General features: G+C 54.7%; 1 protein-coding gene across 3 annotated transcripts; it reads left to right on the top strand.

The window, feature by feature from the left end:
* SPSB1 (splA/ryanodine receptor domain and SOCS box containing 1) lies at positions 1-23,336 on the top strand. Of its 3 annotated transcripts, none has more exons than XM_038159905.1 (3): positions 1-152; positions 19,439-20,254; positions 23,026-23,336. In XM_038159905.1, exons 2-3 carry the CDS (start codon positions 19,561-19,563, stop codon positions 23,151-23,153), a joined length of 822 nt encoding a protein of 273 aa, XP_038015833.1. In that variant the 5' UTR covers positions 1-152; positions 19,439-19,560; the 3' UTR covers positions 23,154-23,336. The 3 variants fall into 3 exon arrangements, with proteins under 3 accessions (XP_038015833.1, XP_038015836.1, XP_038015834.1); XM_038159908.1 differs by lacking the exon at positions 1-152 and adding an exon at positions 10,862-11,907; XM_038159906.1 differs by lacking the exon at positions 1-152 and adding an exon at positions 15,757-19,243.
* Positions 23,337-25,873: the final 2,537 nt, after the last annotated feature.

Below are 25,873 nucleotides of genomic sequence, written 5' to 3'. Positions count from 1 at the left end.
GCGGAGCGGGGCCGCGCCGGGCGCTATTTGGGCCATGTGATGCCGGCCCGGCCCCGCTGGGCGCGCCGGGAGCAGCGGGCGCGGGGCTCGGCCTGCCCGGGGCACGGAGCGGCTCGGAGCGGGGCCATGGTCCGGCGGGCAGCCCGGGCACGGTAGGAGCCGGCGGGCGGGCGGTGCGGGGCGGCTCCGCGGCCTCTCCGCGCTCGGTGCCCGCCGAGCGGGGCCGGGCAGGGCCCGCGGGCGGTGCCAGCTGCGGAGCGGGGCCGAGCGGAGCCGCAGCCCTGCCGGGGAGCGGCGCGGGGGCCCCGGTGGTGGGCTGGGGGCCCCGGGGGCACCGGTGGTGGGGCGATGGGCAGCGATGGGTGGTGGCCCCGGGGGCACCGGTGGTGGGGCGATGGGCACCGATGGGTGGTGGCCCCGGGGGCACCGGTGGTGGGGCGATGGGCACCGATGGGGTGGTGGCCCCGGGGCTCCGCAGCCGCGCCGGGGATGCCGCGGGAGGGCGGCTGCCGGAGCCCGGAGCCGTGTGCGGGTGGAGAGCAGGCAGCGGTAACCGGTGCGGATCGCTCGGTGGGGCAGCGGGGTTGCTCGTTCGGGGTCTGTGGTTACCGCGGCGGCTCCCGAGCGCACCTTACAAGGTCTGGTTACTGTGTCTTTTTTCTTACTGCATAAACCTCTGGGAATACAACGGGGGCTTACATAATCCTCTATCTGAAGCACCTAGACTGTTGTAAGGTCAGTCTTGCTGTAGCCTCCTGCTGGACTGTGCCGTGGTTTGCCCTTGTTCCCTGGCTAAAGTGGGCAGCCAGGGTGCCTGGTGGCCATGCCTGATTCAAAAACTGTCAATCGTCTGAGCCGTGGCCCGAGATAAGGAAGTTTACAAAATGATTGCAAAAATGGGAGTTGCTCCTTGGAGACAGATCACCTCTTCCTTTTTTATTTTTTTTCCCCCCATGATAGTGATGCAGGATGGCTCAATGAACCTTTTGTCCCAGGAGTAATCTGTGTCTTTCCCACCCCTCTAACATCTGATTTCTGCACCAGATGCAGCGTTGCAAAGCTCAGTAGCACAGACAGCTCAGTCTTGCTGGTGTAAGTTGGCTGCTGCATCACCAGGACCAAACTGTGCCGAGCCTCCAGGGCCTTACAGTGAGAGTGGTCTGGCCATGGGATGGTCAGAGTGGCTCTCCCAGCAAGGATGTTTCCGTGGTGAGTTGATAAGGGAACGGCCAGGAATGCCACAGAGCCGTGCTGCTGTTTACAGAGGTGGAGGAGCATCTTCCCTGCCCTGCCCTGTCCCTCCCTGCCCTGTCACCGTGTCACCATGCTGGCCCTGCCGAGGCTCTCAGCAGTGCTGCTGATGGATGCATAAAGCAGCAATTTGCTCTTCACCCCCGTAAAGGCAGGGGATGAGCTGCAGCAGCGTATTCCTCAGGGGCTGTTGGGTTGTTGCAGTGCAGCAGCCTTTGCAGCCTCTCTCCTCTGCTCTGGAGGTTGCTGAAGTGCACTGTGGTGTGCTTTGGGGCTTGTTTGTAAACTGCTGCTGGATGCTGCTGAGACGTGGGCTGGTGTTCCAGGAACTGGCCAGCTGCTGCGTGCTGTGTTTGTGTGCAGTCACTGGCTGCTGCGGGAGTGGGGAATGGCCTCTGCTTGTTGTTCTCCTGTCTCTGGGTTGGTTTTTCCTCTGGACCCTATTTCCTTTCCTCAGAAAAAGTGAAAGCAGTCTGCAAGGTCTGCTTGTCTTGTGAGGGCTAATTAAGAATTCATTAAGTTCCTGAAATTTAAAATCTGTAGCTAATGAGCCAGCGAGGACACTGTGCCAGGGTTTGGGACTGAGTGCAGACAGTGCTGACAGATAATATTCCAAGTCACAATGTGGCTTTTGAAGGATATAGGATGTGGATTGGAGTATGTTCTGTGGCTCTCTGAGGTTTGTGTCTTGGTCAGATTTTGTGGCTGATGCCTCTGCACACGCTGGAGTTGGCATCTGATGGGCTCTGAGAGGCCAGCGCAAGTGGTGGCTGTAATTTTGGGCTTTAGTACACTTGTACTGAGCCTGGAGTCACCCAGGGCTGCTGTTGACAAGGGCTGAGGATTAACTGGGGCTGGCAGGCAGTACCAGTGACAAGATTTCAGCTGGGCTGAGCTTATCTTCATGTCCTGTGGCAGGAGCCTTGGACATGCACTCACTGGCAGAGTAGCTCGGCATGACAGCAGCGAGGAACAGCTGGCAGAGCTGCCTGAGCCCTGAGCTTCCCAAACCCGGAGTCTGTGGCTGGCTGTGGAGCTGCTGCCCCGCTCCTCTGTGTTTCCAGGTGTGTGATGGAGCTCACAGCCACAGCTTGCCTTGCCAAGTCACGAGTCAGACACCAGTTGCTCGCAGACAAAGCTCTGTGATGCCTGCAGAGTACAAGTGAGTAAGTGTCTGGTACCACACTGCAGTCACTGGGTTCCTTTGCTGGTGGCCTTTGCAGAATGAGCTCATGTCAAGGTGTTGACTCACTTTCAGTTACTGCACTGCTCTGGAAAACAAAGAAATCTTCCCCTGAGTTACTCCATATGAGTAACTGCTGTAGCTGCTTCTGTTTCCATGAATAATTGCTGGGGGAAGAGTGCAGATGTCCTTAACAAAGATGGGATGTGGGCTACAGGTAATGGCCAAATACTCTCTGCTGAGTGTGAGAAAATACAGCTAAAAAATAATAGTTTCCAAGCACATGGTGGGGAAAATGTGCCACTGTTAACTGTGTTTTCCCAGGGACCACTAAAACATCCATTCCCTTTTAACTCCGCACTGCTCTGCCCTTCATGGTAATGCTTTGGAAACTCCTGGGATGGAGTAAATTGGTCTGTGGCATTGGTCAGAAAATTCTCTTGCAGACTAAGTGGTTTTTACAGCAAAAAGAAAAATCCTCCTTCTGGGCGTTAATTTGGTACAGAGGCTGCTTTTATCTGTGCCTCTGGGGTGGCATGAGCTGCCTGACCTCTGGAGTGTTTAAGGGAAGGAGATACAAAAGAAATTTCCCTGGTGGGATTGGTTTGGTGTGGGCTGGGTGCTGCGTGGAGGTGCTGCCCTGCCAGAACCCTCAGTGCAGCATGAGCAATGTCTGCCCCCAGTGAAACTGAGTCAGCTGTGCCAGCCCTGGGGCTGCAGGCTGCCCTGGCAGAGCCCTTTAGGGCTTTAGGAAAGCTTTAGGAAAGAGGAGAGGGAAGGAGGATGTCCTGGAGCACAGGAGGAGCAGTGCGAGTGCTGCTGCAGGGCTCATGGCAGCTCTTTGTCACATTTGTCCTGCCTGGCACTGCTCTGAGTGTCCTGGGCTGTGCTGGGCAGCTGGTGGCAAGCTGGCAGTGTGTGTGTGTGTGCCCCGGGGAGTGTGGTGTGGAAGGATGAGGGATGCAGGCTGTGGGCTGCTCCTTCCTCCTCATCTCCTCCGTGTGTGCCCCGCTGCCAGCGCTCCCTGAGCATTGCCAGAGGGTCCAGGCAGGGCTTTGCCAGTCTGCTGCCTGGGGCTGGGTGGATGCCAATGCCAGGCTCTGTTTAGTGGGCTCTGCCATGTGGCTCCTTGTGGCAGTGGGGTGGGAAAGGTGGGAAATATCTTACCTGTGCCACGGTGAGGGGCTGGGCTGGGCATGGCCTTGCCCGTGGTCCGTTCACGTGGATGATGCCTTGTCACCCTCCCTTCTGGTTTTGTGGGTTGTACTTCAGAGCATTGCAGGTCAGAGGCAGGGTCTTTCGGCTTAGCATGTTTTCCTCAGAAAAGGAATTCTGTATTAAATAAATAATTTAATACAGAAACAGCCACATGTCTCTGCCTTAGCTTTTCCCCTTAACACTCGAGGGTCTTGTCCGCTGATACTTCCTCGTCTCGTGGCTTTGTGAGTTTTTTCTGTTCTAGAAGATGGGAAGACAGAATTCAAGCTGAAGCAGCGCTGCTGCTGTGTAACATTAAAACCTCCCCTGGGAGGAGAAAGTGACACGTTTCTTTGTTCTCTTACAAAGCTTTCTCTTTAAGGAGAAAGCTTTTTTCTTAAACAAACAAACAAAAAGACCCCAACAGCCAGCACCATCTGCCAGATACCCCAGTGAGAGCAATGGAGAGCTTTGGGGCAGAAGGTGCTGATGTCTGAATGGAGTTACCAAACATGGGCTTTTTCTTCTAGCCTGGAAGGGGAATTTGATGAAGCTTCTAAGTCAGAGCAGCTGTGTCGATGTTAGCTTCAAACTGCTTTCTTTGGAGAGCTGGTATGTTATCAAGTCAGGAATCTGTCCTGAGGAGATCCCAGATGGGGCCTTGACACCATAAATGTACAAAGGCACTCAGTTGCACAAAACTGCAGCAACAACTTCGTTCTGAAGAACGTGAGCCACAGATGGTGAACTGCCAAGAAAAGCAAGCAAGGGGTAAGGCCGAGCTGTTCTCTACATGAGAAGGCTACATTGGTCTCAGATGTTTAGAAATTCTTGGTGCAGGCTCCTCCGTGGATAAATTCTGGTTTGAATGGCCTCTTGTAGATGAAAATCTGCTTAATGCAGAGATGTGAGAATGCCTGCATCCTAGCTATAGTGATTGGAGGCTAGCAGCAGGCCCTGCAGTTTGCCAAAGTGTGCTTCTTGCCCTGATGCCCTAATTCATTCCTGGTGGCACGTCAGGCCCTGGCTCTGTGCTGCAGGGAGAGCAGCACTGCTGCTCAGCGAGAGAGAACAAGAATGACTCTGGAAATGCTTCCAATGCCTGTGGTCCTTCCTGCTGAGGCTGGGGATGCTGGGTGTGAGGAGTGGACGGGGTTGTGCTGTGCTGGCAGCAGCTCCACACGGAGAATCTCCCTTGACAGTCACCCCTTGAGCCTCCCTTGCTAGTCAGTGCTATTTTAGGGCTGAACCAGTCATGTTGACGTGTGGACAGTGAGGGAGGGGTTGCTTTGTGCCACGCTAATCCCAGGGCAGTCATGCATCTGGGGCTCGAAGGTTCAGGAGGTGCCCATGTAAAGAAATGCTCAGAGCTGCGTGCCCAGCTGGTGAGGGGGAAGCTGAACGGGGAGGACTCGTGTCTGTGTCCCAGTTCCTGTAAACTCCAGCAGCTGCAGAGTAAACCTGCTGACCCTTGTGCTGAGAAGGGCTGTCTGCGGGCCTGTGTGCATCCAGAAAGTACCTGGCTTGATGCCTGTGGGCAGGAAATGGAGATGCTTGGACTTTCTGTTCCGGGCTTGTGTGACAGGCGTGAGCTGCTGCAGGCTGTGCTGTCCCCTCCGTCGGGGTTCTGAGCGCTGGCTGCCCTGCCTGGTGTCCCCACGGTGCCACCGCTCGTGTTCTGGGGCTGTGCATGGGGCACACCGTGCGCCTCCAGCTGCAACAGGCTGGGGCTGGGAGCGAATCAAACCATTGAATGTTAATCTGGTGTGCTGCTTCCCTCTGTTATTCCTCTGTTCCTGACCTCGCAGCGCTCCTGGGGTGCTGTGCTCCCCTCTGGCAGGGCTCAGCTGGGAGTGGTTCCAGCCCCAGACCTGGCTCTGGGGCTGATGCAGGCACATGCATCTCCCAGCCCCTCCAGCACGGCTCAGTCTGCAGGGCAGGGGGGCTGCACACGTGGCCCTGACTGCAGCAGGACATTGCAGCAGTGGGGCACGCTGGCCTGCCAGGGCACAGCTGCTGGGCAGGAGTTAAAAAGGGGCAGCTCATCTGCTGTTGTGAGCTTGGGTGGTGGGGAAGGTTTGGGGAGTGGAGACAGACCAACGCCAGACTGTGCTTCTGGGCTTCCAGGCTGAGCGTTTGACTTGCTGGAGGTTGAGATGAGGAGGAGGGCAAGGTGTGTATTTCGTGGTTTTTAATGCATCAGTGACTGAGCTCCATCCTGGGACTCGGATACTGTCACTTCTTGATAGCTGCCTTGGTTAACTGATCTTCAGGTGATCCACTCAAGGACCAACAAGCTGCTAAAGAGTTGGATTTTTTAAAGTGTGTCAAGGAGCAGCTTTGGAGGGAATGGAGAGCTTTCCTGGAGGGATCACTCAGCTGTTTCACTGGCACTTGGTGCTCCTGCCCCTCTGGCTAGCAGGGTGTCGGGTGGCTGCAGATGCTGCCTCTGGAGAGACTGGTGAAGGGGCAGGTCCTGTGTGCCCACAGGTCCAGATCTGCACTTGTGGCATGAGTAACAGTGACGTTATCCGAGCCTTTATCTGGGGAATCTGACAGAGCCTGGTGTGACAGGAACTGGATCTGCAGGAGGCACAGCTCTGGGTGTCAGCACTTCCAGTGGGAGGGGATGCCTGGTGACATTGCCTGCGAGGAGCAGTGCCCACATCTGCAGGGGGATTGTGCAGGTGCTCTCTGCAGAGCAGGGCGCTGCTGCCCGGGGAGCTGCTGTGTCCCTCCAGGATGGCAGAGACCTGCAGCTGTTTGCCAGAGAGTCTGCTGCTGGACTCTGCACTTCGGCAGGGAGCCTGTGCTGCTGGGTGCCTCACTTGGTGTATGTATCCTGTAAGCACCTCCTGCTGTATTTTCTGCAGAAGGGAATTCAGCTGTGACTCAGGAGGTGCCTTCCATCTGTGTCTCTTGGTGAGGAATGTGGTTCCTGGGGCATGCTGGTGTTCCCTTCCAGGCAGAGCAGCTCAGCCTCCTGCTGTGGCACAGCCCCTGGCAGCTCAGAATCCGTGGGTTAAACAGAATTTCCACTGGCTGCCCACTGGGACGTGGCAGCAGCCCCTGACTGAGCTGGGCAGGTTAGGCTTTAGGCCAGAGGTGTGGTAAGGCTTTTGGGGTGCACCCAGGAACAGGCAAGAGCAGGATGAGGTGTATATCTTATCCTCTGCTGTTTTCTGGGATCAGTATAGCAGTGCCTCTCTGTTCAAATTGAGAAGAATTGCAAGTTTTGGTAAGAAATCAGAACTGAGTGGCTCCTGGAGCTTTAGGGCACTGGAGAGCAGTGTGCTGTGTATTAGGGCTGAGGACAAACCCCCCTGTGTATTTAAGGCAGGAAAATGGGGTTGAAGCTTACGGTCACTCAGGTGGAGAGGGAGCTGCTACAACCAGCACTTGTTCAGAGGCATGTGCTCTTATGTTATTTGGATTAGGCTGTCCTCAAACTTGGCAAAAACGCCACCCAGTCCTCAGCCTAGACTGGCTCTGAAAGAATCCTTGGCCTCGTGGGAGCCTCCCTTTCAAGGTGCAGAGCAGCACAACAGGGATTGTATTGGCATATAACCCTTCTCAACAGGAGAGCATTCTGTGTGCTCTCAAATCCTGTTTTGGCACACTGAGAGGACCACAGAAGGAGTCTGTGCAGAAATGGGGTCTGACCCAGGCTTGTGGGGCCAGGTGCAAGTCCTGGGGTCCAGGTGGACAGGGCTGATGGCCCAGCAGGTGGCAGGGTGGCAGCAGGGACAAGGTGGCTTTGCAGGTTCCTCAGCGGAACCCTGTTTTGCCTGGCAGAGTCTGACAGAAGAGTTGGCAGTCCAATTACCTGTGCTTAGATGGGTTTCTCCAGGGTGAATAGCTGCACAGGCAGCTCTGTCCAGTCCTGGCTGATATCTCCGAGGGGTTGGTGCTACCTGGGGAGGTTCAGTTGATGCTTCCAGTGAATGTCAGCAGTGTCAGTGTGATGAGCTGACTGCAGGAATAAAACCTCCAGGTGAGTTTAGTCTGGTGTGAGGCTTTAATGGAGGAAAAGGCTGTTGGATGTGGTGGCTTTGTTTGATGTTCCAGACATTGGATATTCCAGACAGTTCACATCTGTCCCGTGTTTGGGAGGTTGTGCTGCACTGGCTGGTGGGTGGCAGTGGCTTTCTCATTGCTTTCAAACTGGTGTTTGCACACAGCAAATCTTGGCCAAGCCATCCAGCCTGCTCCAAAGGAGGAATCAGAACTTCAGCAGCAGCCAAGAAACAGCTGAACATACTTTGAGACTGAGCAGCCCAGAAAAGACAGAAGCCTACACACTGGAGACAACATAACTGCCTTATCTCTGCTGTTCTTGATCTCCAAACTTTGAAAAAGCAAGGCAGCTTCTCTTTCCTGCTTGTTCCTGGGTATGTCGAGTGCATCTTGCTTAAGAACAGATCTCTTGGCTGTTTCCACAAGGCTTCTTCATCTCTATTTCTTCTATTAATCTGTCTCAACCCTGGTTTTCTAGCTGGAAACTTTCCATTGATGTCATGGGAGCTTTCCGTGGCCCACATCAAATAGCTGGGTTCACCAGGAATTAAGTGACTCTACAAATGTTTATGTTAAACACTTATTTGGAAGGCATGTTGACTTATGAGGACCTGTGGTGGCTGTGGTATGTAGGGAGGATAGGTTGGCTGTACAGCTTTTGTCTTGCCTTTGAAGCCTGGAAGTGCTGGCAGCTGTTCCGTGCCCAGATAAGGGCTCAGGAGTGTGTTTCATCACTGACTCCTGCACTGGTTCTTGTCTCCTGCACTGCAGAGGTCTCTCAGTGGGTCACCTTCGTGGAAAGGATGGCCAAGTCTGGATAGTCACAGCAGAAAGCTGTTGGCATAATTACAGGTATGGAATTTTGTTGTTTGAGAGGGGAAAGCCACAGTTTAGTCTGCTGAGGAGCCCTGGGGAGGGAAGGAGGGACACGTGTGTTCTTCAGGCCCTGCTAACTCAGGCTTCTGTGGTGTCAGAGCGTTTGGAGGGTGGAAACAGAAGGGATAAAAACCACCTTAGCATTCCCTGTCACCACCACAGGGAGCTCAGGTGCTGAGCAGTGGCTGGCTCCTTCCTCCCTGCAGGACATTGTGCACACTGGAGGTGCTGAGGAAGCCACTTCAAGTATCACTTGATTTACAGAGTTCAGGCTTGTGAAGCTGTTGCTTAGGAGTGAATTTCTGAGGGTGTCCCAGTGAGACTAAGGGGCAATTTTCACCCCTTGCCACTCGAAGCAGTGACACTGCTGCAGTGCACGTCTTGGTCACTTTTTTGGGCAAAAACATTTGTTCTGTATTACCATAACTGCTATTTCCAGGAAAAAGCTGCTCTGGGATATCTGGCCACCTTACAGTGCAGATGTCCTGTGAAAGCAGCACGTGCATTCCTGCAGCCACAGTTTGTATAATGTGCTTTTATCCTCCTCATTTTGGTGCACTCTGCACTTGCAAATATGATTTGTCTGGTTGAGCTTTTACAGGGATAAAACTTCAAGCAGGCAAGCTAGAAAGGCTTCTCAAAATTGCTGCTTTGTGCAGCCTTTTGGTGGATGATTTAGGAAGCCAGCCAAAGCTTTTGGGTCACCCTGCCATTTCCAGGGACCCTCTCAGGTGATGGGGAAAGCAGAGCATTGCATCACGCTGAGTCTGCGCCCACTGCCAGCTCCAGTGAGATGTGCAGTGTCTCTTCCTAATTATGGGATGTCCCAGGTCAATTATAGCTAAACACAGAGTCCAGCCATGTCATTAAACTTTTTTGGCTAATGACAAGTCAGAAATCCAGCATCATCCCGGCATGCTCTGCTTTGGGGAGCTGCTGAGTGTGTTCCAGTAAAGCTGGCAGTGCGAGCTGTCTCTTGTGCAATCTGTCTGCCAGGAATATCCTCTTAGTTCAGCCCTGGGGAGCTGCTGGGCCATCCCTGCTTGCTGGAGTGTGCTCCTGGACGGGGAGGGCTCCCCTTACCCAGCCTGCTGCTGGAGAGCTTTGCTGAATGTTGACAAACGTCTGGGCACTGCTCTGCTCCGTGTTTATCCAGCTCTTTCCGTGGGTTTTTGCTCCCGTAGCCAATGTTTGAGCTGCACAGCTCCTGGCAGCTGCCTCAGGAGTGGGAGGTGAGCAGCACATGGTGCTGGGGGCTGGCACAGGCTGGGTCAGGCAGAGTGCACTGGGCACAGGGATTCTCCCCGCCTGGCAGTTCCAAAGGCTGTAAAGGTCACATGGAGCAGCTTTCCACGCTCCCTGCTACTCAGGCAGGCTGGGGATCCGTGCTTCACTTCTTCCACTGCAGCAGGGATGATGCTGATGGAGCCTGGGCAGGAACAGGCTGTCCTGGGCAGAGCAGAAATGTCACTGCTGTTTGCTGTGCTCTGCCTTGGTGCCCAGACATCCTGGAGCTGCTCTGCCGTGGTGTGGGAGCTTCCTTCTGCTGTGTGAGAGCTCTAGGAACTCTGGAGACCCGGGGGAGGGAGAAGGAACTGGAAGCTGGAGCAGGGATGTTGTGGACTGGAGCAAGCCGAGGTCTGGGTGACCCTGGTGTTGCAAGCTTGGATTTGTCTGGGCTCCTCACCTCAACCGGCTGCTGCAATGATTGGAGAAGAGAAATTGCATCTTCTGGCTATGTTGTTGGATTTGGAAAGGGTTTTTCCACAGCTTTTGTTATGTTTAAGGGTGGTTGTTGTTCCCAGATTAAACTTGAATAGAAAACATAAGGCTGCTGCCAGCTTTCTGTCACAGACACCTTTTATCTTGCATTCATCTCTTCCAAGCAGATGCTGCTTTCATTTCTTCTACTTTATTTTTTTTGCTACAAGACTAAAATTAACAGCCCTTTGATGCAGGGGAAGAAACTGTATTTCAAAGCAAAGTACCTAGTTAACTTTGATAATAAAACTGCTGGTTTTATCTCAGAGGTAATTCCGTGTTCCTTGGAAACAAATCTGAGAGTTGGAAGCTCCTGACCCCTGCTTGCTGTGGGTGAACGTGCTCATCCCTCCTTACCTGGGAGCACCAGTGGCTCCTGCTGGGCTGGGAGGTGCAGGTGGAGCTGAGCAGCTCAAGGACAGGCTGCAGTGGGAGAGGAGGTGCAGGTGGAGCTGAGCAGCTCCAGGGCAGGCTGCAGGTGGAGCTGAGCACCTCAAGGACAGGCTGCAGGTGGAGCTGAGCACCTCAAGGACAGGCTGCAGTGGGAGAGGAGCTGCAGGTGGAGCTGAGCAGCTCCAGGGCAGGCTGCAGGTGGAGCTGAGCAGCTCCAGGGCAGGCTGCAGTGGGAGAGGAGGTGCCAGACACTGGTGTCACACAGTGCGTGTGTGCAGGCTGTTCTCCTCACAGCTGTCAGAGGTGCCAGCCACAGCCCGAGCTGTGCAGGGGCTGGGGAGCACAGCCCTTCAGACAGGGCTGTGGCACTGCAGCCCTCTGTGTCCAGGCAGGATTGCTCCTCCCCAGCCTTCCTGCCTTCAGAGACTCGTCCTGAGCATGAGGCCCATGTGAGCATCCAGCTGCTGGCTTTCATCTTTTCCACATGGAAAGAGGAGCCCTGTTCCTGCAGTGCTTCCTAGAGGTGATGTGAGGGCTGCTTCCAGGGGTTGGAGCCTGCCTGTCCTCAGAGGGAGGACAGCTGATGGATAGGGCTGAGCCACAGCCTTGCTCCTTGTCCCAGGAATGCAGAACTCCTCAACCTGGGCCGTGGCTTGGCCAGTGGCCAGGGCAGGGAGGAGAAGATGCTGTTGGCATCGCTCAGCACGTTACAGGAGCTGTCTGACGCAGCAGGGGCACGTCGGCAGGGCAGGGCAGGGTCCAGGATCTCAGTTCAGAGCAGGGGCAGGGGAATACCTGCTGGAACTCACTGAGGGACTCCACGGGGCAGCTGCTGGTGGCACTGGAGACTCTGACAGGCTCTGGGGCTCTTGCTTTGAAGAACCTGTGAGGAGCCCCTGCTTTGGGTGCATCGCAGGGTGGTGACTTCTGAAAACATCCTTTTGCTAAGTGAACGGAATGGTTTCCTAAACAGTATGAAAAAAGTCACTTCCTCAGTGACTCAGCTGTCTCCTCTTGTGAGGCTTTTGTCTCCAGTGGTGACACCCTCAGACTCCACAGACCTCAGGACAGGAAGAACCTGAATCTGCAGTTCAGAGGGTGAAACATCCACTGGGGTCTTCACACGCACGGGTGCAACCTCAGTCCTTTTCTTCAGCACTTAGGAAGCCCAGGATGGAGAGATCTGGGTAAATATTACGGAGGAATGCTGAGCTTTTCCATGTGAGAAGGTAAGGCATTGAACTGATCCGTGTTTGTGTTGCTTGGGGTGATTTGCTGTGTGGTATGAAGGCACTAACAGCTGGGACAAGGGGCTGAATTCACTTGTTTAGGATTTATTTGACCTGAGGATGAACACAAAATTCAGCCTGAAACTGGCTGGTAAGGAACTGGAATGACTTGGACAGGGAGGAAGGTACTTTACCCCAAGTGTGAGAAGTTTTACCACCACACAGCTTGCCAGGCTTTGGAACAGGTTGCCCAGAGGTTGGACAGGCTCTGGTTTTGAAGGTTTACAGGAGTAAACTGGTGAGAGAGAATAAGGTTGGAGTGCCAGGGAAGCAGGGATGGAGCATAACTTCAGTTCTGCACCACGAGGCCCTGGTTTTGCTGAATGTGCTGCTCTGGCCTCTGAATCAGAGCAGCATCCAGTTCCTGGTGCTGTGAGAGTCTGCTTGGAGGGAGCAGAGACTCTTGCAATGGGCCAGGATTCATTTGTTTCCAGTGCCTGGCCCAGATTTCAGCGGGGCTGTTTCTGTAGTGATGAGCAGTACCAGACACTTGCACAACTTCCCCTCTGGCAGGGATGTATTTGATGTAAATACATGTGCTGCAGCTTCAGACACAATAAACGTATTTGGGAGTAACAGGCTGAGTAATCTGGTGCTTGGCAGCTGCTCTCTTCTGGGGATTTTTGCTTTACTGTTAGCAGTGCTTGTGACATCCTGAAATGAAAAAAGGAAGAGACAGTAACTGAACAGCTTAATACTGGAATAGCTCCAGCCACAGCTGCTTTACCTGAGAGGAGGAGTCCTGCTGGCTCTGCCTCTCCTGACTCGGGGTGTTGTGTTGCCTTCAGGAGCAGGGGTTGAATCCTCACACTCCACTGTGGATGTTTTCAATCCATCTTTTTGAGAAATGCTCTGCCCTGCTGTCACCTGGGAAGGGACACAGGGAGTTCTGCTAGGTGGCTGCTGAGAGCATGGCTTTCTGTTAAAAAATTAATTCTTGAACTGTTTTTAGGGGAGAGCAGTGCCTTGTTATCCAGAGTTCTGTCCTGATAGTTGGTGGTGGCGCTGGCCAATCTCACAGCCACAGCCAAAAAAGTGCTTTTGATACAGGAGTGGAAGCTCTGGGCAGAGGTAGAAACATCAAACTTCATTCTTTCCACCCACTGCTCCCCTCATTATCAGGCAAAACTAATGAATCCAGAGAGTAAAACAGAGATGAGGGATGGACAGTGGGCAGTGTAGGCTGCAAATCAAGCGGGGAAATACCAAAAAGCAGGGAGTTGTTGTGCAAGAGGGTGGCTTATTCTGGGTTATGTGGGCTTCTTTAATGCAAACAGTTCTGAACATAAACATTTACTGTTTAAAATTCGTGGTGGCTTAATGGTGGAGGAAATGCCTCTCTAAATGCAGCCTGTCAAATGGCTCCAGTGCTGGAGGGAAAGCCATTCAGCAAGCAGGGCAGTTTGACCAGGCCTTTCAAGCTGCTGGGTTATAAAACTGGGGGGTTGTGTTTGCAACGTGCCAGGCACGGATTTCAGCCTTAGGGGTTGTGAGGCTTCTTCTGGAAGCAGGGCTTGTGTGCAAAGTCTCCATAACACAGGGAAAATCAGCTGAAGGTGGCTGGACAGGTACAGAGGTGTAGGAGGGTGAACCTACAGGTGTGAACCTCTGCCTGTGGCCTTTCCTCCTGCTGCTGATGTGACTTTTTTTGTGGTGGCTCTTAGTCTGCAAGCAGCCATAGACTCATCTCTTGGGTGCCCCCAAGGAAATTGGGAGCGTGAAGAGTCTGTGCCTCTCCCACCACGTTCAGGTGCTGCCTCTGCTCAGACTGAGCTTCCTGTCTTTCCTCCAGAGCAGGTGTGTGGCACAAAGCTGGGCTCAACACCCCTGCTCAGCATCGCCAGTGTCCCCCAGCAGGAGCTGTCCCTGCTCCTGCCCTGCCAGCGGGGGCGGCTGCGATTCGGTGGGCACGGTTACCCTGGCAGCCCCAGGGGATGCCAGCTCTGCAGGGTGGCCTGGCAGGCACCTGAGCAGGTGGCAGCCTCTGCTGGGCATGACTGAGGTGCTGCAGTGCTCCTGGAGCCCCAGCCCCTCAGGTCACCCGTGTGGGTGACAGCTGCCTGTAGAGCCTTGTCCAGCTCAGAGCTGCTCGCTTCACTGCAGGCAGGTATTTGGAGCAGCAGGAAGCTGGAGAGCAGCAAAGGGGACAGAACATCATTGTTGCAGACAAATGACTGCAATCTGCCTGTGAGAAGCTGTTTTAAAGAGTCCTGATTTGTGCCTGGGCTTTAGCATGCAGTTGACATTCATGAGTTACCTTATGCGGAGCTGGAAGGAGCCTAATGACCTTTGAAACATCCACTAAACTTCCTCTTCTGGAAAACCAGCTTGAGCACGCTTGTTTTATTTAAAGAAATGCCTTTTCTCTGCAACCAAAATTGCTGTTTGTGATCTGCCTTCAATGGGAGAGAAGATCTCTGGCACAAACTTCTGGAACTCCTTCTGAGTCGCTTCCATCATTACAAATATTTCGCAAAGTAAACTCTCTCCTGTTGCTTAGAATTATTTTCTGCCAGATTTTGCAGCATCGTAGTTCACAGGAACTGGCTGGGTGGGTGGGCAGTGGAAATTTAAGTGTCTAGCAAGTGGCTTGGTTGAGGATGGGTGGTGGTTATTGCTTCAGGTTTTCGTTTACTCAGATGTGCTGCTCTGAGGAACCTCGGTGCTCTGTTCTGGAGGGATGGGGTGAGAGGGCATTGCCAAAACAGCCAGAAACCCTCAGCAGCAGAGCTGCCTGGCTGGTGCCAGGGTGAGCAAGGGAGGAGCTGTGCTCACACAGACAGGCTGCTCCAGGGGCTGGCAGGGTGTGCAGTGCCCTGCTCCTGCCTTCCCTGCAGGGCTCGGGGTGGGCTCGCTGCTGAATTTGCCTATGGACTTCCACGTGTGCCTTGCCAGTGCCTTGTTGACAGCTTTTGTCCATGTGCCTCAGGCCTTGGAATGCCAGGGAGTTCACCTGGTGCTTCTGTCTGAGCTTCATCCCAGCCTGAGCCGACAGCCTGCACCGAGCTGCAGACCCCCAGGGACGTGTTGTGCCTGACCCCTCTCCAGCACAGAGCCTGGTCAGGGGCTCTCGCTCTGCTGGGGCTCTCGGCTCTTTGCTGGGACACGTTCTGCTTTCCTGGCTCTCCCTTGCCCAAGCTCTGTGGCTGCAGTTTCACTTTCTGCAGAGCTAAACCTGCTGAGCCAAGCTGCTGTGCTCCTCAGGAGGTGGGGCTGAGCAGGTAGCCCCTGTGGCAACCTTCTCCACGCGAGAGGCTGCCAAAACCACTGCTGTGCATCGAGGGCTGCCTGCCCAGTCCCGACCCCGGTTGCGACACTCTGAAACTCGCCCTGGCCGTGCTGGTGGTGTGCTTGTTCCTGTCACCTCTGCTGGAGCTGCCTGGTCCCTGCTGCACTGCTCTGGGGAGCTCCAGCAGCACACGTGAGCTGCCTCGGCCCAGGGTTTGGTCGGTGGGTGGGAAGGTGCTGAGGCCAGAATCTGCTGAAGTGACTGCATCAGTGCTGGGCCAGGTGAGAGAGAGCCCCTCCCCGTGGGCCAGGTGAGAGAGAGCCCCTCCCCGTGGGCCAGGGGTGAGAGCCCACCCAGGCCAGGTGTGAGAGCCCCTCCCCGTGGGCCAGGTGTGAGAGCCCCTCCCCATGGGCCAGGTGTGACCCCCTCCCCATAGGCCAGGTGAGAGAGCCTCTCCCCATGGGCCAGGTGTGAGCCCACCCAGGCCAGGTGTGAGCCCACCCAGGCCAGGTTCTGCAGCAGGCACAAACACAGCTGCAGGTCACCTGCTGTGTTTCAGGTGCTCAGAACTAGCAGCAGGGAGAATGGAGTCTCCTGCCTCTTTGGGGCTGAGGGTTGGGTGCTGTTAGAGGCTGCTTCCCTCTCCACCCCACCTGAGGTGTGCTGTAGCTGATCCACCTTGGCTTGAATATCTCTGAGCAAGGGGTCTGGTCTCAGCCCCACCAGGGGAGGAGGGGAAATCCCTGGTGTGGAAGCAGTTCTTCAAGGCATTGTGAGGGGTATTTTTGGGTTTCTGACTGTTGCCTGTGCACATTCCTACCTGCTAGCAGGTCAGCCAGCAGCATGGGAGCTGTGTGCCTCCTTTGGCTATTGGCTTGCAGGGTGGACATTCAGCCCAAAAGAATTAACCAACTTTTCCTTATGCTCTTCTGGTGAAATCGTGGAAGCCTGAGCAAAACTGGAGTGGGTTTCTCAGTCTCATTCACTGGTGCTGTCTGGGATCCTTTGGTTCAGCTTCTAAAGCTCTTAGCAAGCCAGTGACCGTGTGTGGTATATATTTCCTCTTCTTCTGCTGAGGTGTGTTCCAGGCTGGAAATCTCTAGGGCAGGGCTCTGATTCATTGTCTGCAGAGCACCCAGAGCCTGCGAGGTGTTTAAAGGTTTGGCCTCTTATCTCTGCAAGTACACCTAATGAACTTTATGGCAAGGAGATAAAGCCACAGTAAACTGAAGAAATAAAGTAAAACTGGATCGGGAATCAAGGAGCTGAGGATCCTTCATGTGTTGCTGTTGTTGATGTTGCTGTGTCCTGTAGGTGCAGAGCAAGGGAGGGACAAACTCTGTGAGGGACCAGAGCTTCTGAGCAGCAGAGAGAAGCTGGACACCAGCTCTGCTCTGCCCCAGGCAGAGCCTTGCTTGCAGAGCTGTGTTCTCCCTGTTTAACTGCAGGACTTTGCCTTCCCTCTCAAAGTCTCTGCTGTCTCCTGCCCTGGTCTATTTGCAGCAAGCAGTTGTTTTGGAGCCTGGCATTTCCTTCTAGCATGGCAAACTGACAGCTTGCTCTGAGCAGCTAAATGGAAGGGAGGTCTGATTCTCACTGAAAATAGCAGTGAATCCTTTTCTCTGAGGCACCCTCAGGATTTCACTCCCTGGGTTTTAAGCCCAGAAGGTTAACAGCAGAACTGAGAATAGCATGGGAGCAGGAGTGCATCATGGGGATGAGCTGCTGTTGGTAAAGCAGAGCAGAGTTGCAGCAAGCCTGAGCTGTTGATAAGATAGATAAAAGCACTTTCAGTGTTTACATTTGTACTTAAACCTGTAGCAGCTGAAAGGTTTTGGAGCAGCTCATTGCCCAGCATGTCTTCTCATTGATGGCTGGCTGTGTCTCCTGTGGAGCTGCCCAGGGCATTAATCCATCCATTTCACAGGATAAGCCTTTCTGCTGCAGGAAAGTGCCTGCATTGTCTTGTGCTTGAAGAGGCTTTTCCTTTTAAGAGATGAGGGCATAATTGTGTTCCTGACTGCAGGGCAAGGTGCCACTCTGCAGCTCTACACCAGGCTGGTGCCAGGAGCCAGCTGGGAGCAGGAATTACTGCCTTGCCTATTCAACCCTGGCGTGGGCTGACTGTACCTGCCCTGCTCTCACTCTGACCCACCCCTCTGTTTCAATATCTTACCTTTCTTCACCCCTTTCTCTTGATTCTGGCCATTGTGTTTCGCCTGTGAGCAGTGCCTGGGAAAGAGTCCTGCCCAGCGTAGGTGGTGAGTGGTGCCTGTGTTTGAAATCTGCTCCAGGGCAGAGCAGGCACTCAGGGCTCTCCTGCCCCCGGTGTCTCTCACTGGGGTGATTCCCTTCCTGCTGCAGCAGCCTCAGAGAAACATGATGAAGCTTATGCTGGCAAAAGGCAAAAAGCCACAATGAACACGGCATTGTTTTGCTAATGAAGAGCACAGTTGTATTCCCTTACTTCTGCTGAGTGTTTTGTGCTTCAAAGAGGTCTGCAGCAGTACTCCTGCAGGCTGCTTTGTTTTGGTTCTTGTTTCCTATGCTGTGTTCTCACATGTACTGCACAGGAAATCTCTGCCTCTCCTCCCTCTGCCAATGTTTTGTTCCCTTATCCTAATCAAAATTCCAGCAGCTGAATTTGCCTATGGACTTCCACGTGCGCCTTGCCGGTGCCTTGTTGACAGCTTTTGTCCATGTGCCTCGGGTCTTGGAATGCCAGGGAGTTCACCTGGTGCTTCTGTCTGGGCTTCATCCCAGCCTGAGCCGAGCTTTTCAGAAATCTCTGCTTTGGGTCAGCATTAACGTGCCTCTCCCAGGGCAGCTCAGCTGGCGTCTGCCTTGGCTCGCTCTTGGCATCCCCTGGTTGGAGGTGCTGCTGTTCCTTGTCACCCGAGGGGCTGGGAGCCGTGGAGGCTCGTGGGGCTCAGCAGCTCAGCCCCGAGCTGTGGGAGGGTGATGCCCTGGCCTCCCCTGGCTGCCCTCCCCAGCTGCCTGTGCTGTTAGTGCTTGTTTTCAGCTGCTGACCAGCTGGCTTACACGCTCCGGGATTTGTTTGGATGTTGTGGATGGTATTTATTTAACTTCCAGGATGTGGTGGTCATCTCAGCAGCTGATAACGTGGTTGGGCCTATTTAAATGGCATCTTCTGTCTCAGTGCCCAGCATCTGAGGTCCCTGAATAGTTTGAAATAGCTGTACTGCAGCCTGTGCTTGGGGTGTACTTTCAAAGAGCCTCAGGCATTTTCCTCTCCATTCATGATTTTTTAAAAAAGTGTGTAAGGAAAGAAAAAATAGTCTTGTCTCTTGTTACTTAAGAATTGGGATTTAGCTCACTGTTCCAGTGGCATACCTTGGTAGGAAAAACCTGTGGGGAAGCTGCTGAATTCAGCCCTAACCAGAACACAATGAGCCTTCCCTGTTCACCTTCTAGCTGAAGCCTTGCTGATGTCCAGTAATCTTATTTTTAAACCAGATCTGATTCATGCTCTGTTTTCTATGCCAGATGAGGTCCTTGGTTGTGAGTAAGTGTTGTGACTGTAGCTGGCAGGAGCGCTGCATGATTGCCTCACTTCAGGAAATGTTAAAATAACACTTTTTTTTCTTAGAAAGCTCGTTTGCACCCCTCCCACCTCTAATTCTCCTAATAGCTGCCCCCAGTTTGGCAGCTGTGTGACAGAGGGCTGTTTGTGTTGCTGAGTGAGAGCAGAGACACTCGAGTGGATGCAGTGCTGGAGGAGAGGTGCACAGAGAGAGCAAGGATCTCTGGCCAAGCTGGCTTAGACCTCTCGGAGGTTTCTCTGCAATCTGGAAGGAAAACTGCTCAACTGTGGGAAGGATCTTGCTCCTCCCCCTGTGCTCTGCAGCTGAAACTGGGGATTTTTTTTTTCCCCCCTCTTGGAGAAGAGAAGCTGCTCACTTGAGACGAGCCAGGCAAAGGTTTATCTGCCCTTGGCTGGGGGGGTTCAGAGGGGCCAGGAGCTGCCGGGATGAGTGTCCCCCAGCAGATTGTCTGCTGCTCTGGACTTGCAGCCAGGCCCCCGAGGTACTCAGCACAGCTGTAGTTGCAGAGAATTGTCTCCTCAGCCCTGCAGAACGATGCGTGCACCCTTCCTCGGGGGTGGAAGTGAAGCACACGTTGCTGGGATCAACGGGTGGATGCTGCGCTCTGTCAGCGTGGCACACGGGGCCGAGCGTGCTAATGTTTAACTTGTCTCTCGTTTTTCTTTCCATCCATTAGGCAGTCCTGAGTGGTGCACATCTGGGCAGAGCCTCCTGGCAGCCTTGGCCGCGGGGCTGGATGACAGCAGGAGCTGCCAGGTGAATCCATGAGCCTGTGAGGAGGCCAGGCCGGGCGGCACCATGGGTCAGAAGGTCACGGGTGGGATAAAGACCGTGGACATGAGGGACCCTGTGTACCGGCCGCTGAAGCAGGAGCTCCAAGGACTGGACTACAGCAAGCCCACCCGGCTGGACCTGCTGCTGGACATGCCCCCGGTGTCCTACGAGGTGCAGCTGCTGCACTCGTGGAACAACGACGACCGCTCGCTGAACGTGTTCGTCAAGGAGGACGACAAGCTGATGTTCCACCGGCACCCGGTGGCGCAGAGCACCGACGCCATCAGGGGCAAGGTGGGCTACACGCGGGGGCTGCACGTGTGGCAGATCACCTGGGCCATGCGCCAGCGGGGCACCCACGCCGTGGTGGGGGTGGCCACCGCCGAGGCGCCGCTGCACTCCGTGGGCTACACCACCCTGGTGGGCAACAACCACGAGTCCTGGGGCTGGGACCTGGGCCGCAACAGACTCTACCACGACGGCAAGAACCAGCCCAGCAAAACCTACCCCGCCTTCCTGGAGCCCGACGAGACCTTCATCGTGCCCGACTCCTTCCTGGTGGTGCTGGACATGGACGACGGCACGCTGAGCTTCATCGTGGACGGGCAGTACATGGGGGTTGCCTTCCGAGGGCTCAAGGGGAAGAAGCTCTACCCGGTGGTGAGCGCCGTGTGGGGCCACTGTGAGATCCGCATGTGCTACTTGAACGGGCTCGACCGTGAGTATGAGTCCCTGCTGGCCCTGGCGGCTCAGCCCCGGGCCGGGCCACGCTGGGCAGGCTTCTCCTCTCTCTGGAGGGGTGAGGATCCGTGGCAGCAGCAGCAGGATTGCTGGGGGCAGCTCTGAGGGCTGCGTGGCACATGCAGAGTCTGGCTGGCTGTCACCAAGGCACTCTGCAGGGAGCAGGCAGGGCCTGGGGAGCTGGTTTGGTGGGAGGGGGTGATGCCAGTTGTCCAGCTAGAGATGGGAAACCTTGCATTGCTACCAGAAGAGCAGCAGGAACATTCTCCTGACAGTTGCATTGCTGGAACCCTGGTGTCTCTTTACAGAAAAGAGTCTCTGAGACAATCCCCTTCCTTAAAGGGCATGTTTAAAATCCCTTGCAGGCAAGAGCAGGGACAGATCTTCCCATCTAAGAGAATGGGAATGTTTTCTATCTCTCAGAAGAGCAGCTCACTCCCCTGCCTCTCTGAGAGCAGGGTGTGCTCGTTTCTAGCAGGGGCTGGATGCTGTCGTCAGCCCAGCTTGCATGCCAGGCCTTTTACTAACAGGCACATCCCTCTCTAGCTAAGCTCAGTAATAAATTTGGCTGTCCAAATGTGCTAAAGTCTGTTATCTCTCATAGTCAGAAGTTCCCATGGGGCCAGACTGTGACTCAGTCTTCTGGGTAGGGTGGAGGAGAGAGGTGAAGGAAGTGGATTAAAATCTGGATTTATGTCACTAGTGAAATAAATTTGGCAGTATTGGTATGAAGAGTAGTTTCCCCTGCATTCCAGAACAGTGTCTGCTCGAGGGCTCTTCTGTTTGTGCTGGAGGTGTCCAGCACTGGTGAACCCTGAGTGCCACCAGGAAACTGAGCTGCCAGAGTGACCAGGAGAGCCTTGCAAAGGGGGCAGGAGCAAAATCTGCGAGTGCTTTGAGAAATACACTTCAACTCTGCACCACCAAACAGAGAGCTCTTGGCAGAGCATTTTCTCACCCAAAGAAAGCCCAGCTCTTTCTGCCACAACAGCTTACAGGATGCCAGCAGCTCCAGCAACCAGGTTTTGCTGGAGGGTCCAAGCCAAAACCTGCAGCTGCACTCCCAGCCAGCGGGTCTGTGGAGCTGCTGGCACAGAGCTGCTCTCAGCAAGGCACGGCCACCTCCAGGGCTGGAGCTGGTGGTGGAGAGCTCCGAGCTGAGGAGTGAATCGTGGGCAGCAGGCCAGCAGGGGCTGGAGCTGGTGGTAGAGAGCTCCGAGCTGAGGAGTGAATCGTGGGCAGCAGGCCAGCAGGGACGGAGGCTGTTCTGGCACTGAGAGAAAGAAGGTGTCTGGCTCTGAGCACTTGTGAGCGTTCAAAGCAGCACTGTCCAGTGATTGTGGTGCTTGTGAATGGAAGGAGGTCAGGTCTGTGTGTGCTTTCTCTTCTGCTCTGCTGTCCCACTGGGGTGTCAGTGCAGACTAGGTGAGCGCAAACCTGAATCCCTGTGGAGGAGCCTCTCCTTTTGAGGACACTGAGATATGATTGTTCTGTGGGTATCTAAAGGCTCGGGGGGTCAGGCCCCTTGTCCTGGGGGTGCTGGCTGGGCAGTGCCTCCGTCCCTGTGCAGGGCAGGCAGAACTGGGGCAGGCTGTGAATGCAGCGAGCCTGTGCCCCGCTGCTTTCAGAGTCAGCTGCCTGGGCAGTGCCAGAGGAGGGCTGCCAGTCCTGGGGCTCCGGGGAGCAGCCAGGGCAGGGCAGGGAGGAGCAGCGTGCTGCAGGAGCCTGTCCCTGTGGCAGAGCAGGAGTGGGCAGTGCTGGGCTCGGCCAGCCGGGTTCAGGCAGTGTGCAGCTGGAGGCACCTGCCAAAGCTCCTGGAACCTGCAGCTTCTCGGCCGGGCTCACCTGGGGGTGCTTTCAGGTGTCAGCGAGCAGAGGAGGCTCTCTGGTGGGGCAGCAGAGCCCTCAGGCCGTAGAAGGATGGCCAGTTATCTGCTCTGGGATGTGTCAGCCCTCGCTGGGGGCAGGACAAGCCCCTCGGGCCTGAGCAGGGTCAAGGTGAGCTCTGACAGGCTCAGCAGTGAGGAGCTAATGTGAATTTTCCTCCTGTGCAGCTGGGATGTTTTAGCTCTGGCTTTGACCCCAGTCCCCTCTGTGCTGTGAGTGACTCCTCAGCAGCCAAGGGCCCCGTGTGCCATTCCTGAAAAACTTGTATTATCTTGTTCAGGGTTTTAAGTACAGGATGCAGAAAAAGATAGCCAAAGGCTTGTATCCTTCCCGGGCCTGTGGCACAGGAGGGACTGCTCTGCTGGGAAGTGTCACGGTGCAAGCAGCAACATGAAGCTTTGACAGATGGCTTTGTTTTCTTGGGAGCTCTGCAGTGTAAATGAGGGGCTGACAGCTGTTCCCCTCCTGGGTGAGATAAATCATGCTGCTTTAGGGTACCCACACCCCGTGAGGCTCTGGCTGCTGAAGCCTTTTCCTTCAGTGACTCTTAGAGAAGTTTCTGGGTGCTGCAGTCAGAGGCGTGAGCTAGGAGTTGTGTTCTGACTGGAATTGCAGAGGAGGAACTTCCAGCTGTCTTGTAGGGTTGTTCCATTCACACAGTGTGGCTGAGCAGCCTGCAGGCACCTCGTGCCCTGCTGCAGTGCCTGGTCAGCTGAAGCTGTGAGTGGCTGAGGTGCTGCACGCCTGCCAGGGGTTCAGGGCTCTTGCTGAGAGTTCCTGGGGCTCAGAAGCAGCAGGGTGAGGGGGTGAGTGTGCACCTGGTGGGCTGGGCTGTAACATCTTGGCTCTCTCTCTTCCCAGCTGAACCACTGCCTCTGATGGACTTGTGCCGGCGAGCCGTGAGGCTTGCCCTGGGCAAGGACAGACTGGCTGAGATCCCCACCCTGCCCCTGCCAGCCTCCCTCAAGAGTTACCTGCTCTACCAATGACCCCCGTGCTCCAGGACAGAGGTGGAACCGAGGCATGGATGGAGCTGCCCCGGAGCCCTGGGCTCTCCCTGCTGCTGGAGCTGCCTGGCCAGAGGATTCCTGCCCTGGGCTCTCCCTGCTGCTGGAGCTGCCTGGCCAGAGGATTCCTGCCCTGGGCTCTCCCTGCTGCTGGAGCTGCCTGGCCAGAGGATTCCTGCCCTGGGCTCTCCCTGCTGCTGGAGCTGCCTGGCCAGAGGATTCCTGCCCTGGGCTCTCCCTGCTGCTGGAGCTGCCTGGCCAGAGGATTCCTGCCACTGCTGCAGCCCCCGTGTGCCTCCCTGGCCAGCTCTGGGGCAGCCCTGGCTCCACAGCTGAGTGCTTTGTTCCTTGGGGGTCACTTCCCCAGCACACTGACAAAAGGAACACTTACAGAGGCTCTGTGCTCCCCTCTCCTCCTGAGAAAAGGCTCTGCTGCCTCTCTGGCTCAAGGGCCTCGGGGGAATGGTTCTTCTGTACCAGCTAAAGGCAAGGATGGTGATAAAAGAATAATAACAAAAGTAAGAATTGAAACATAATTTGAGGGAAGAGGAGGCATTAGGAATAGAAATGTTAAGGCCATGTCCTGAGAATGGAAAGGCTCAGGATGGCCAGCAGAGCTGGAAAGAGTCTGGAATACCATAAAGAATTAATTGGTGAGTTTTTAAAAGTCAAAAAATAAAAAGTACAACCGCAAGCCCTGAAACACCAAAACCAAGAGCCCTTCCTCCACCAGAGCACCTCGTAACTTGAAGAAGGTGGTGATGTTGCTGATGTCTGTATCTGTGCTGGGACTTCTCACCTTGCTGTGTTGCTGTTTCACAGGTTGTGACTCCTGCTCTCTTGTTTACCACCAGCGCTCGTGCTGCTCCGTGCTCTGCTCTGCCTCCTCCCCGTGGGTTTGACAGCTGATTTTGCAGTCAGGCTGTGTCTCCACACGCCTCCTTCCCCATGAAAACTGCAGCTTTTGCTCTGGGATCCCTGGCTGGTGTGGGACAGGGAGGGACAGACCTGAGCACTGGGGTGGGGCCGTGTGTGTGAGCTGTCACACAGCTGCAGGTCCTGTCCCCTGAGCTCTGCCCCGTGCTGAGGCTTCAGAGAAACTCTCGTTCTCTGCTGGCACTGCCAGGGAATTCTCCTCTTGATAAGCTGCTGGAATTCATCCACGCCAGGCTCTGTTCTGTCCCACACCCCCCAGTCCCCAGTGAGCTCTGCAGCAGGGGTGGCTGTGTGCCCTGCTGGCTGTCCCACAGGAGGGGGCACAGCTGGCTGCACCGCTGCCTTCAGCAGGTGGGGAGCAGTCCCAGGGCCTCAGGCAGGCCAGGGGGGATCCTCAGGCACAGCAGGAGGAAACTGAACCCCTCCAGAGCTGGGGAGCAGGAGACAGCTGCAATAAACAGGACAAGCAATTCAGGCAAAATCAGCACATCCCAAATAGATCCTCAGTAGCCAGGTAAAGAGGATGACACTCCTTTATTAGCAGGAGCTGCTCTCTTGACCTCTCCCAAGGTTACTATGCTGCCTTTCTGGGGTTATTTTGCACATTTCTTTGTGGTTTTTTTTTCTTGAAACGTGTTTGTGTGATTGTTTTGTTTGTTTTTGCTTTTGAGTTATCCCTTCAGTTTTGTGTAGGTACAAATGAGTTTAGTTGTTGAAAATGTTAATATATACATGTGGGGTGTATAAGAACATGTTTTAAACAGCTGCTGTAGGGTACCTTTTTGAAAATAAACTACTTGCATAGTATATTTTTTAAAGCACAGAGTTGGTGCCAAGACTGGGTGGGGTGTGATGTGCCCCTTTTTTATTCTAATATTATATGAGGTTTTTTTTCAACGTAGGGGTTTGTACTAGTTTCTGTTGCAGGGTGGGACACAAAATTCAGTGTGTGTGGAGCCCTGCTTGGTTGCCTTCAACTTGAACCAGTGTCTTCCAGAACTCCAGGGAAGTAGCTGTGTTCTCCTACTTCTGATGCTCTTTGTGCTCCCTCACTTCACCAGGACATGACTGTGTACAGTTTAAAATCCTTTCTATTTTATGACTGTAGATAGCACTCAGTAACCCAATAAACTTTATTAAATATTGCTTGGTGGTGGGTTTTATTTGCATGCACTGACTTCAGATTTCTTTGTACTTTGTTTCTCCACGAGCAGTGAGCTTATTCCCAAGGAGCCTGCCCAAACAGGCAGAGCAGGGGCTGCCCCTGCCTCGTCTCTGCTTGGAAGAATTAGGATTTACAGCTGGCATCTGAAAGGTGTGTGCAGCCGGGGCAGGGCTGGGGTGTGTAAGCTGAGTGTGCAGCTGCCCTCAGTGCCCCAGAGCTGGAGCTGGGTGTGATCTGTGCTGGGGCAGCCTTGGCTTCTGCTGGGACGTGGTTTGCAGCTGGATTTACAGCTGGCTGTGCCTTCTCACCAGCCTGGCAGTGCAGAGGGGCTCCCACATTGTGTCAGCACCCAGGCTCAGCCTCTCCAGGTGTGGCGATGCCTTTGCCCGTGGTGATGAAGGCTCCCAGTCCTCCTCCTGCCCACGCTCTTCTCTGTCCCCCCTGCAGCCACCGAGTGGTGTGAGGAAGCCAAATCTTTTAATCAGTTCACACACACTGTGCAACGTGTGAGGTTCAGGCACAGCCTGAGCGCTGCCCAACGGCGTGGTAGAAAGAAGGCAAGTGCTTTCTTGCCTCTCCTCTCCAGGCAGGACAAGATTTA

The sequence above is a fragment of the Motacilla alba genome, chromosome 21 (assembly GCF_015832195.1).
Source record: "Motacilla alba alba isolate MOTALB_02 chromosome 21, Motacilla_alba_V1.0_pri, whole genome shotgun sequence".
Lineage (NCBI taxonomy): Eukaryota > Metazoa > Chordata > Aves > Passeriformes > Motacillidae > Motacilla > Motacilla alba.
This window is presented reverse-complemented; position numbering and strand designations above follow the sequence as displayed.

What these genes read in the sequence shown, in the direction of transcription:
- SPSB1 (XM_038159905.1), top strand. Translation starts at nt 19,561, where the DNA reads ATGGGTCAGAAGGTCACGGGTGGGATAAAGACCGTGGACATGAGGGAC. An exon ending in CTACTTGAACGGGCTCGACC is followed by an intron (nt 20,255 to 23,025) that starts GTGAGTATGAGT and finishes CTCTCTTCCCAG; the next exon opens with CTGAACCACTGCCTCTGATG.